At 47.4% G+C, this 13,332-nt stretch overlaps 1 protein-coding gene across 1 annotated transcript in view; it reads left to right on the top strand.

Annotated features, from left to right (window-relative positions):
* Positions 1-13,332, top strand: part of znf831 (zinc finger protein 831) — a 144,731-nt gene that overhangs the window by 95,525 nt on the left and 35,874 nt on the right. The window contains exon 3 of the mRNA XM_031833696.1: positions 400-6,439. Coding sequence (XP_031689556.1) covers positions 448-6,439 — 5,992 coding nt within the window. The 5' untranslated portion in view covers positions 400-447. The remainder of the gene's footprint in view (positions 1-399; positions 6,440-13,332) is intronic.

Raw genomic sequence — 13,332 nt, 5'->3', positions numbered from 1 at the left:
CTCTCGTTCTCTTTCTTTCTCTCTCACTCTCATTCTCTCTCTCTCATTCTCTTCTCTCTCTCTGCTCTGCATGTGATTTCATCTCCATCTATCTGTATATTCCACACCACTCTCTTCAGAAAATTATGTCCCCTTTAATCGTCAACATAGTAAGCTAGCAGCTAGCCAGTTGCAGCACTCCTTTAGAGACACCTTAGAGTCGATCCTGGTTAACCAATGTATCTTGTTATCCTGGCTACAGGGTTACGCTGCGACTCTGGACAGCATGAGTGTAGTTATTCTAACATGCTGGTTGGTCAGTCAGCCAGCCAACCAGTAAGCCAGTTATGCTGTGATCTTGGTAATCATCCGTAGAATGCTGAGTAGATCCTGTGATCCTGAAAACTGTTTCTTTTCCAGGTAATTAAACAACAGACCTTGTGTCAGAACATTGGCAGTGCTGTTACCATGGAGACTGGCAAGCGAGGCTTGGTGAATGTGATAGCGCCTGGCAGCAGCTCCGTGTCAGAGCAGAGAGAGAACAGCATCAACAACAGCATGCCACTCCGGGCTCCTCTAACCACCTTGTTCCTTCACACAGTGCCAGGCCTTTCTTCACACCCCCAGGCTCAGCCAGCTGCCTCCTTGGACTCCACGACCCTTCGTTTGTCCATCCCTCAGCAGGGCTCCACAGACTCCCTACCCTTCCTGACTCTCCACCTACCAGCCAGGCTGCAGCTGCACCAGCAGGCCCCACAATCAGGCCTGGGGGCGCATGTGTCCCTGAGGGCCTCTGTGTCTGCAGCCAGACCCTCTAGGTCCGCTGGGAAGCACCTGTGTCCTCACTGCGGCCGGGACTGCATGAAGCCCAGTGTCCTGGAGAAACACCTGCGCTGCCACACCGGGGAGCGGCCCTACCCCTGCACCACCTGCGGCATCTCTTTCAAGACCCAGAGCAACCTCTACAAGCACCGCCGCACACAGGCCCACGCACGCCTCAGCTCCGGGTCAGGGCAGAGGTCGCTCGGATCTCTGGGCAGTTTACAAGGTCACTCCTCCCTGAGCAGCATGGACACTCTGCAGGGACACCAAGCCAGTCTGCAAGGTCACTCATCCCTGGGATCGATGGACAGTCTGGGCAGTCTACAGGGCCATTCCTCTGTGAGCAGCTTGGACAGTCTACAGGGCTATTCCTCCCTGGGCAGTCAGGACAGTCTGCAGGGACACCGTCTGCAAGGTCACCAGGACAGTCTATTCAGTTTACAGGGTTCCAGGGATACCCTCACCTCCAGCCCCTCTCTAGATAACCTCAGCCAGGACCCAGGTAGTCTGGAGAATGGCAGCTCTCTCTCTGCTACCACCAACCTCTCCCCCAGCCTTGGCCAGAGGAGTGGGACAGAAACAGGTAGAGACACAGACAGAGACACAGGCTGGGCCCTGCAGCAGGCTGGGTTAGAGGGTCTCCTCCTGGCTGCTGGGGGGAGCCAGAGTATAGAGTTATCCAAGAGGAGGAGAGAAGCGGAGGATACGAGGGATGAACTGAGAGAGAGCAGGAAGGATAAAGATAGAGAGAAGTCAGTGTTGACCCTGTCCCGCCACCTCCCGCTGCGGAGACAGCAGGCTGCCATCTTGTCTCAGTGGGAGGGTTCTCTGGCTAGGGGGATGGCCCAGAACCAAGACAACTTCCTGTCTAGAGGGAAGTCCCAGAGCCACGACAGCACAGACTCTGGCTACAGCGAGACCTCCAGCCCTGGGTCTGGACCATACAACCCTGGGTCTGGCCTACACAACCACAACCCTGAGTCTCGACCACACAACCCTGTGTCTGAACTACACAACCACAATCCTGTGTCTGGACTACACAACCCTGGGTCTGGAACACACAACCACAACCCTGGGTCTGGAACACACAACCACAACCCTGGGTCTGGAACACACAACCACAACCCTGGGTCTGGACCACAAAGCCACAACCCTGGGTCTGGACCCCACAACTCTGGGTCTGGACCACACAACCCTGGGTCTGGACCACACAAAAACAACCCTGGGTCTGGACCACACAACCCTGGGTCTGGACCACACAAAAACAACCCTGGGTCTGGACCACACAGCCCTGGGTCTGGACCACACAATCCTGGGTCTGGACCACACAACCCTGGGTCTGGACCACACAACCACAGCATGGAGTCAGTGGCAGAGTCTAGTATGGAGATACACGACCAGCAGGACACCTTCCACACACAGCCTGATCAAACTAACACCACACACACACATACACTCACACAGCCTTCACACACACCCACACAGCTAAACGCCACACACACACCCACACAGCCAGAACTCACCGTGTCTCAGCCCAGGAGCACAGTTTCAGTCCAGGCCCAGCAGAGTCTTGAAGAGAGAATCTCCAAGCTGATCTCAGAGAACGATGCAGTGGTGGAGGACAAACACCTGAACACAGTCCGACCCAGGAAGACCCTCTTGTCCAAACAGGGCAGCATCGACCTGCCAATGCCCTACACCTACAAAGATTCCTTCCACTTCGATATGAAGACCAGCAACAGGCCTCCTACAGCCACCGCTGGGATGGCCTGGCAGAGAGGGGACAGGGGAGGAGGGTGGCCAGGTCTGTATAGTTCGGTACCTACCCAGACCTCCACCAGCCTGGAGCAGGGGCATCATGCCCCCCTGACCCGTAGTAGCTCCCTGCCCCACTGTGTGGGCCTTCAGGGTACAGTCAGAGCCAGCTCGGCCTCTCCTCACAACCCCCATCCTCACCAAAGAGACTGGCTATACCTGGGCCGTAAGGGCAGCTCTGGACTACTTTATCCAGTAGGCTTTGCCACCAAGTCTGTTGACCGTCGCGCATCAGGCCACCGCATGCTGGTCAGACAGGCGGCCGTGGACAACCTCCCGACGGACGGACCATTGACGTTAGCAGCCAGCGACAATGTCATTCCCTGCGGTCTTGGCTCAGATGGAGACGGAGGCGTGGATGGAGAGCTGAGTAGAAAGAGTGGTAGGAAGAAGTCCCAGAAGTTTGCCTACAGTAAGTGGTACAAGTATGGAGGAGGAGGAGGAGGGACGTTCACAAAGCTCTACAGCCCAGAGAAGGCAGCTGATCCTGGTATGTTGAAGGCTAAAAGGTCATTAGCTGGTCTGGAGCCAGAGAGGGTCCTGGGGGTTCAGAGAGGCCCAGCAGTAAGCAGAGACCTGGTGACATCACTGGTCTCAAGTAGTGCCACTGTGTGTCTTCCATCCTGTCTCCAAGACAACCTTTCACCTGTCAATCATGTCCACTCATATCGAATGCCCAGTCATCTCCATAACACACCCACTTCCTGTCTCACACCCAGTCATCTCCATACCACACCCACTTCCTGTCTCACACCCATTCATCTCCATACCACACACACATCCTGTCTCACACCGAGTCATCTTCATACCACACCCACTTCCTGTCTCACACCTGGTCATCTTAATACCACACCCACTTCCTCTCTCAAACATCCCCTCCAGAGAACCCAGTCAGTCTCAAAAGAAGCGTTTTCTAACAGGACTGACTGTGTGTCTATGACAGTGACCCACCAGGAGAAACACACCAACTGTGTGTCTCAACGATGTGGAAGCCATGTTCCCTCAGAGAGGAAGAAGCAGAAGATTGAGAATAACGTCTGTCTTCTGGAGGGAGGAGGAGGCCTACACAGCAGCAGTAAACTGAACCAACTCTCATCCTCAGTCAGAGGTGGGATAGACAAGCCCTCCTCCTCCTCTGATTCAGCCAAGACCAGTTTCCTCCCTAAGTACCAGTTGAGGCTTCCTACAGACTCAGGGCCTACGGGCCTCACCCAAACACAACCTAGAGGCCCTGTCAGGGTTTCATCAGTCACAGGCGTAGGACAGGGTCAGGGCAGGTTTGCTACACCTGTGACAGCTTTAGATCAAAGCCAGTCTGCTACACCTGTGACAGCTCTAGATCAAAGCCAGTCTGCTACACCTGTGACAGCTCTAGATCAAAGCCAGTCTGCTACACCTGTGACAGCTCTAGATCAAAGCCAGTCTGCTACACCTGTGACAGCTCTAGTTCAAAGAAAGTCTGCTTCACCTGTGACAGCTCTAGATCAAAGCCAGTCTGCTACACCTGTGACAGCTCTAGTTCAAAGCCAGTCTGCTACACCTGTGACAGATCTAGATCAAAGCCAGTCTGCTACACCTGTGACAGCTCTAGTTCAAAGCCAGTCTGCTACACCTGTGACAGCTCTAGTTCAAAGCCAGTCTGCTACACCTGTGACAGATCTAGATCAAAGCCAGTCTGCTACACCTGTGACAGCTCTAGTTCAAAGCCAGTCTGCTACACCTGTGACAGATCTAGATCAAAGCCAGTCTGCTACACCTGTGACAGCTCTAGATCAAAGCCAGTTTTCTACACCAGTGACAGCTCTAGATCAAAGCCAGTTTGCTACCATCACAGCCACAGCGCTGAAGCAATCTGCCACACCACCCACAGCCTTAGTACAGAGCATGCCCTGGAAAACATCAGTACATGGTCAGTGCCCTACAGCCAACACCACTTCCACAAAAACCCTCCACCCTGCTCTCACAGTAGCAGACCATGTCAACCCTCTAACTTATGTTACAACAGAGGTCAACCCTCCGTGTCATACGATAGCAGCTTTAGCATGCCATACCATACCATTCACTAAAACACAGTCATCACCATACCATACATCAGTAGCATACCCTGCTATACCATTCACTGTTAGTCACAGCAGCCAGTCAGAGGGTCAGAAAGTGTTCCATGTGAGGACAGCGGACCTCCACATCTGTCTCCAGCTCATCTCAGACGAACAGCTGGCGCTCATACAGCCTCAGATAGAAGGACAGGATACAACATCAGAGCCTCAGATAGAGAAACAGGATATGACATCAGAGACAGGGCCTTCTCATGGTGGCGTCCATGGAGCGATGGGAGTAGCGGTGGATCCAGTAGGAACCACAATGAAAAAGGAAGCGCTCCAAACCAGCTCATGTATTCTACCTGACGCTGAAACACAGGGGGGGACAGCGAAGCATGTGACACAGGAAGTAACTGGAACTTTAGATCCAGTAGAACCTTCTTCATCACAACATGAGAACAACAGAGGTTTCTCTGGCGATAAAGAGTGGCAGCATTCAGCAGCAGTATGTTGTCATGACCTGGACCATCCCTCAACAGACACCCTCTGTAGTCCTGGAACTCCTCTCACTCAGACGGACAGATCAGACATGACGGAAGCTGCTCCTCTAACCAACACAGAGCAGCAACTGTCTCGTAATGGCTATATTTCACTTGAACCACCTGACCCAGGACTATCTTTCCAGAACCACCCAGACACCAACACCGTCCTAGAGACTACTGGACTATCTTTCCAGAACCACCCAGACACCAACACCGTCCTAGAGACTACAGGAGTATTTCCTCAGAACCACCCAGACTCCAACACCTTCCTAGATACTACAGGGCTATATCCTCAGAACCACCCAGACTCTGTCAACATGACTCCAGCTCTGCCTCACAACCGGGGTGCCCAGTCTAGAACTCTCCAGAACCACCCAGACACCAACACGGTCACAATGCTTCTTCAGAACCACATAGACACTAGCAATGTGGCTCCAGTCAGTCTATCTCTGCCTCTATTTCTCCCGCCGAGGACACCCGGTGGTGTAGCTTCTGCCTCTCTGGGAGGTGTGGAATCAGCCAGGAGTCAGACAGACAGAGGAGAAGAACAAGGCCTTCCTCTGCACCTCCTCCTTTCTTCAGACAGGACAGTCAGTGAAGTAGTCAGCCCCTCTCATCAGGTCTGGTCTGAACAGGGCGTCAGTAAAGTAGTCAGCCCCTTTCATCAGGTCTGGTCTGAACAGGGCCTTGATACCACTGAGAACAGTGTTGTCATCCTCCCTAGCAACGCTGTTTCGTCTCTCTACAATCATGTCTGGGACAGTTCTGGGGAACCCAACTCAGCTGGACCACTGGTCTGTACTGGGCTGCCAGCTGGAGAACCCAACTCAGCTGGAATACTGGTCTGTACTGGGCTGCCAGCTGGAGAACCCAACTCAGCTGGAACACTGGTCTGTACTGGGCTGCCAGCTGGAGAACCCAAATCAGCTGGACCACTGGTCTGTACTGGGCTGCCAGCTGGAGAACCCAACTCAGCTGGAACACTGGTCTGTATTGGACTGCTAGCTGGAGAACCCAACTCAGCTGGACCACTGGTCTGTACTGGGCTGCCAGCTGGAGAACCCAACTCACCTGGACCACTGGTCTGTACTGGACTGCTAGCTGGAGAACCCAACTCAGATGGACCACTGGTCTGTACTGGGCTGCCAGCTGGAGAACCCAACTCACCTGGACCACTGATCTGTACTGGGCTGCCAGCTGGAGAACCCAACTCACCTGCAGTCAACCACAGCCTCACAGCAGGTAGGAACACCTCTTATTCATTAGTATGTTCTAATGTAACACTGATTCCTGGTCAAGTCTAATATTCATTTTGTAAATGTAATATTATTGTCAATACTATTGTGAACTGTGAAGACATTTCTGAAATCTTTGTTTGTGCCCCAAGGTGTCAGTAAGTGGTTCCTTTCAGATCCTCTCTAGATGTTATCACATGTTCTCAGATGGGCATTTCCATGTAAAAGGTCCCTTCAGAATCAACCAAACACAACCATGTTAAAGTACAGACCCCTGCCAATTCATATAAAACCTTTTTAGTTTTGGATAAATGTTTTACCGTCTGTAAGTTTAAATGTTCCTTGTCATTCCATTACCAAAAACCCCCATATCTTTAAGATATTGTCTCGTTGCTCTCCCTCATGAGGTGGGAGGATAATGACAATTTACAGAAGGTGCAGGCAATGGTAGACCTACCAATTAGTTAGAAGTGATTTTACTGATATACATTTTGTTTATGAATTATTAAATGATTAAAACCCGTAATTCCATTATCTAATTGGTAACAGAGTTACCAAAGAATCTGCAACAGAATCACTGCAACTGAATTGGCTACAAAAGGAAATCACAGTAGCCACAAACCACAGTTGGGTCTCCTGCTACTGTCCTCTCTTCCACTAACATACTGTTACTGTCCTCCCTTCCACTGGCTGTTATGTTCAGCTCATAGTGTCTCCTGTTACTGTCCTCTCTTCCACTGACTGTTATGTTCAGCTCATAGTGTCTCCTGTTATGTTCAGCTCATAGTGTCTCCTGTTATGTTCAGCTCATAGTGTCTCCTGTTATGTTCAGCTCATAGTGTCTCCTGTTATGTTCAGCTCATAGTGTCTCCTGTTATGTTCAGCTCATAGTGTCTCCTGTTATGTTCAGCTCATAGTGTCTCCTGTTATGTTCACATCATAGTGTCTCCTGTTATGTTCAGCTCATAGTGTCTCCTGTTATGTTCAGCTCATAGTGTCTCCTGTTACTGTCCTCTCTTCTACTGACTGTTATGTTCAGCTCATTGTGTCTCCTGTTATGTTCAGCTCATAGTGTCTCCTGTTATGTTCAGCTCATAGTGTCTCCTTTTATGTTCAGCTCATAGTGTCTCCTGTTACTGTCCTCTCTTCTACTGACTGTTATGTTCAGCTCATAGTGTCTCCTGTTAAGTTCAGCTCATAGTGTCTCCTGTTATTGTCCTCTCTTCCACTGACTGTTATGTTCAGCTCATAGTGTCTCCTGTTACTGTCCTCTCTTCTACTGACTGTTATGTTCAGCTCATAGTGTCTCCTGTTATGTTCAGCTCATAGTGTCTCCTGTTACTGTCCTCTCTTCTACTGACTGTTATGTTCAGCTCATAGTGTCTCCTGTTATGTTCAGCTCATAGTGTCTCCTGTTATTGTCCTCTCTTCCACTGACTGTTATGTTCAGCTCATAGTGTCTCCTGTTACTGTCCTCTCTTCTACTGACTGTTATGTTCAGCTCATAGTGTCTCCTGTTATGTTCAGCTCATAGTGTCTCCTGTTACTGTCCTCTCTTCCACTGACTGTTATGTTCAGCTCATAGTGTCTCCTGTTACTGTCCTCTCTTCCACTGGCTGTTATGTTCAGCTCATAGTGTCTCCTGTTACTGTCCTCTCTTCCACTGGCATTCTGTTATGTTCAGCTCATATTGTCTCCTGTTATGTTCAGCTCATAGTGTCTCCTGTTATGTTCAGCTCATAGTGTCTCCTGTTATGTTCATCTCATAGTGTCTCCTGTTACTGTCCTCTTTTCCACTGGCTGTTATGTTCAGCTCATAGTGTCTCCTGTTATTGTCCTCTCTTCCAATGACTGTTATGTTCAGCTCATAGTGTCTCCTGTTACTGTCCTCTCTTCCACTGACATACTGTTATGTTCAGCTCATAGTGTCTCCTGTTATGTTCAGCTCATAGTGTCTCCTGTTATGTTCAGCTCATAGTGTCTCCTGTTATGTTGAGCTCATAGTGTCTCCTGTTATGTTCAGCTCATAGTGTCTCCTGTTACTGTCCTCTCTTACACTGACTGTTATGTTCAACTCATAGTGTCTCCTGTTATGTTCAGCTCATAGTGTCTCCTGTTATGTTCAGCTCATAGTGTCTCCTGTTATGTTCAGCTCATGGTGTCTCCTGTTATGTTCAGCTCATAGTGTCTCCTGTTACTGTCCTCTCTTCCACTGGCTGTTATGTTCAGCTCATAGTGTCTCCTGTTATGTTCAGCTCATAGTGTCTCCTGTTATGTTCAGCTCATAGTGTCTCCTGTTATGTTCAGCTCATAGTGTCTCCTGTTATGTTCAGCTCATAGTGTCTCCTGTTATGTTCAGCTCATAGTGTCTCCTGTTATGTTCAGCTCATAGTGTCTCCTGTTATGTTCAGCTCATAGTGTCTCCTGTTATGTTCAGCTCATAGTGTCTCCTGTTATGTTCAGCTCATAGTGTCTCCTGTTACTGTCCTCTCTTCCACTGTCTGTTATGTTCAGCTCATAGTGTCTCCTGTTACTGTCCTCTCTTCCACTGGCTGTTATGTTCAACTCATAGTGTCTCCTGTTACTGTCCTCTCTTCCACTGACATACTGTTATGTTCAGCTCATAGTGTCTCCTGTTATGTTCAGCTCATAGTGTCTCCTGTTACTGTCCTCTCTTACACTGACTGTTATGTTCAACTCATAGTGTCTCCTGTTATGTTCAGCTCATAGTGTCTCCTGTTATGTTCAGCTCATAGTGTCTCCTGTTATGTTCAGCTCATAGTGTCTCCTGTTACTGTCCTCTCTTCCACTGGCTGTTATGTTCAGCTCATAGTGTCTCCTGTTATGTTCAGCTCATAGTGTCTCCTGTTATGTTCAGCTCATTGTGTCTCCTGTTATGTTCAGCACATAGTGTCTCCTGTTATGTTCAGATCATAGTGTCTCCTGTTATGTTCAGCTCATAGTGTATCCTGTTACTGTCCTCTCTTACACTGACTGTTATGTTCAACTCATAGTGTCTCCTGTTATGTTCAGCTCATAGTGTCTCCTGTTATGTTCAGCTCATAGTGTCTCCTGTTATGTTCAGCTCATAGTGTCTCCTGTTATGTTCAGCTCATAGTGTCTCCTGTTATGTTCAGCTCATAGTGTCTCCTGTTACTGTCCTCTCTTCCACTGTCTGTTATGTTCAGCTCATAGTGTCTCCTGTTACTGTCCTCTCTTCCACTGGCTGTTATGTTCAACTCATAGTGTCTCCTGTTATGTTCAGCTCATAGTGTCTCCTGTTATGTTCAGCTCATAGTGTCTCCTGTTATGTTCAGCTCATAGTGTCTCCTGTTATGTTGAGCTCATAGTGTCTCCTGTTATGTTCAGCTCATAGTGTCTCCTGTTACTGTCCTCTCTTCCACTGTCTGTTATGTTCAGCTCATAGTGTCTCCTGTTACTGTCCTCTCTTACACTGACTGTTATGTTCAACTCATAGTGTCTCCTGTTATGTTCAGCTCATAGTGTCTCCTGTTATGTTCAGCTCATAGTGTCTCCTGTTACTGTCCTCTCTTCCACTGGCTGTTATGTTCAGCTCATAGTGTCTCCTGTTACTGTCCTCTCTTCCACTGACTGGTATGTTCAGCTCATAGTGTCTCCTGTTATGTTCAGCTCATAGTGTCTCCTGTTATGTTCAGCTCATAGTGTCTCCTGTTATGTTCAGCTCATAGTGTCTCCTGTTATGTTCAGCTCATAGTGTCTCCTGTTATGTTCAGCTCATAGTGTCTCCTGTTATGTTCAACTCATAGTGTCTCCTGTTATGTTCAGCTCATAGTGTCTCCTGTTATGTTCAGCTCATAGTGTCTCCTGTTATGTTCAGCTCATAGTGTCTCCTGTTACTATCCTCTCTTCCACTGTCTGTTATGTTCAGCTCATAGTGTCTCCTGCTACTGTCCTCTCTTCCAATGACTGTTATGTTCAGCTCATAGTGTCTCCTGCTACTATCCTCTCTTCCACTGGCTGTTATGTTCAGCTCATAGTGTCTCCTGTTACTGTCCTCTCTTCCACTGTCTGTTATGTTCAGCTCATAGTGTCTCCTGCTACTGTCCTCTCTTCCACTGACTGTTATGTTCAGCTCATAGTGTCTCCTGCTACTGTCCTCTCTTCCACTGACTGTTATGTTCAGCTCATAGTGTCTCCTGCTACTGTCCTCTCTTCCACTGGCATACTGTTATGTTCAGCTGAAATGTATCTATATAAACCAAATCACATAACTTTAAATGAACTGACTTCACAGAGAAAGAAACTAAACATACTAAACGTAGTAAATATACTAAACCACATGTTTTAAATGTCTTTAACAGATATAAATAAATGCAACTTGAAATCATCTGCGGTAATGAAGAAAATACCAGATATTCTCAACTAACTGGTCTAGTCTTTTTATGTCACGACAACATTTACATGAGAGGAATTTGAACACTATGGGGATGTTGACCTTAGGATGGTAAAAGGGAAAATACAGAATTATTTACCTGAGCCAAGTGATAACTTGGTTGGATCGTTGGGCCAGTAACCGAAAGGTGACAAGGTAAAAATCAGTTAACCCACTGTTACCCGGTAGGATGTCATTGTAAATAAGAATTTGTTCTTAACTGACTAGTTAAATAAAGGTTACATAACATAATTAAAAATAAAATATATATCAATGGAAGTTTAAAAGATAATTAACAAAATTACTAAATAAAAACGAAATAAAACCCAGTTTAGGACTATTGCCTTTTTGACTGAACTTTGTAGATGTTTTATTTTTATTTCACCTTTATTTAACCAGGTAGGCTAGTTGAGAACACCTTTATTTAACCAGGTAGGCTAGTTGAGAACACCTTTATTTAACCAGGTAGGCTAGTTGAGAACACCTTTATTTAACCAGGTAGGCTAGTTGAGAACACCTTTATTTAACCAGGTAGGCTAGTTGAGAACACCTTTATTTAACCAGGTAGGCTAGTTGAGAACACCTTGATTTAACCAGGTAGGCTAGTTGAGAACACCTTTATTTAACCAGGTAGGCTAGTTGAGAACACCTTTATTTAACCAGGTAGGCTAGTTGAGAACACCTTTATTTAACCAGGTAGGCCAGTTGAGAACACCTTTATTTAACCAGGTAGGCTAGTTGAGAACACCTTGATTTAACCAGGTAGGCTAGTTGAGAACACCTTTATTTAACCAGGTAGGCTAGTTGAGAACACCTTGATTTAACCAGGTAGGCTAGTTGACAACACCTTTATTTAACCAGGTAGGCTAGTTGAGAACACCTTTATTTAACCAGGTACGCTAGTTGAGAACACCTTTATTTAACCAGGTAGGCTAGTTGAGAACACCTTTATTTAACCAGGTAGGCTAGTTGAGAACACCTTGATTTAACCAGGTAGGCTAGTTGAGAACACCTTGATTTAACCAGGTAGGCTAGTTGAGAACACCTTGATTTAACCAGGTAGGCTAGTTGAGAACAAGTTCTCACTTAAAACTGCAACCTGGCCAAGATAAAGCAAAGCAGTGCGGCACAAACAACAACACAGAGTTACACATGGAATAAACAAACATACAGTCAATAACAATATATAAAAATCTATATTCAGCGTGTGCAAATGGCGTGAGGAGGTAAGGCGAGAGCGTACAGGTCGCAGGGGTGGGTGGTATGTGGTAGGTGACTAAACGGATGGCACTGTGATAGACTGCATTCACTTTGCTGAGTAGAGTATTGAGGGCTATTTTGTAAATGACATCGCCAAAGCCAAGGATCGGCAGGATAGTCAGTTTTACGAGGGTATGTTTGGCAGCATGAGTGAAGGAGGCTTTGTTGCGAAATACGAAGCCGATTCTAGATTAAATTTTGGATTGGAGATGCTGAATAGGAGTCTGGAAGGAGAGTTTACAGTCTAACCAGACACCTAGGTATTTGTAGTTGTCCACATATTCTAAGTCAGAACCGTCCAGAGCAGTGATGCTAGTCGGGCGGGCGGGTGCGGGCAGCGATCGGTTGAAGAGCATGCATTTGGCTTTACTAGCATTTAAGAGCAGTTGGATGCCACGGAAGGAGTGGTGTATGGCATTGAAGCCAGTTTGGAGGTTTGTGAACACAGTGTCCAAAGAAGGGCCAGAAGTATACAGAATGGTTTTGTCTGTGTAGAGGTGGATCAAGGAATCACCCGCAGCAGGAGCGACATCATTGATGTATACAGAGAAAAGAGTCGGCCCGAGAATTGAACCCTGTGGCACCCCCATAGAGACTGCCAGAGGTTCAGACAACAGGCCCTCCGATTTGACACACTGAACTCTATCTGAGAAGCAGTTGGTGAACCAGGCGAGGCAGTCATTTGAGAAACCAAGGCTGTTGAGTCTGCCGATAAGAATGCGGTGATTGACAGAGTCGAAGGCCTTGACCAGGATTGCACAGCGGAGAAAGTACGGTGGGATTCGAAGTAATCAGTGACCGGTTTGTTAACTTGGCTTTCAAAGACTTTAGAAAGGATATAGGTGGATATATATATATATATATAGGATATAGGTGGATATACAGTGCCTTGCGAAAGTATTCGGCCCCCTTGAACTTTGCGACCTTTTGCCACATTTCAGGCTTCAAACATAAAGATATAAAACTGTATTTTTTTTGTGAAGAATCAACAACAAGTGGGACACAATCATGAAGTGGAACGACATTTATTGGATATTTCAAACTTTTTTAACAAATCAAAAACTGAAAAATTGGGCGTGCAAAATTATTCAGCCCCCTTAAGTTAATACTTTGTAGCGCCACCTTTTGCTGCGATTACAGCTGTAAGTCGCTTGGGGTATGTCTCTATCAGTTTTGCACATCGAGAGACTGACATTTTTTCCCATTCCTCCTTGCAAAATAGCTCG

The sequence above is a fragment of the Oncorhynchus kisutch genome, linkage group LG1 (genome assembly GCF_002021735.2).
Source record: "Oncorhynchus kisutch isolate 150728-3 linkage group LG1, Okis_V2, whole genome shotgun sequence".
Taxonomy (NCBI): Eukaryota; Metazoa; Chordata; class Actinopteri; order Salmoniformes; family Salmonidae; genus Oncorhynchus; species Oncorhynchus kisutch.
The sequence above is the reverse complement of the archived record's forward strand: the minus strand, read 5'-3'. Positions and strand labels throughout refer to the sequence as shown.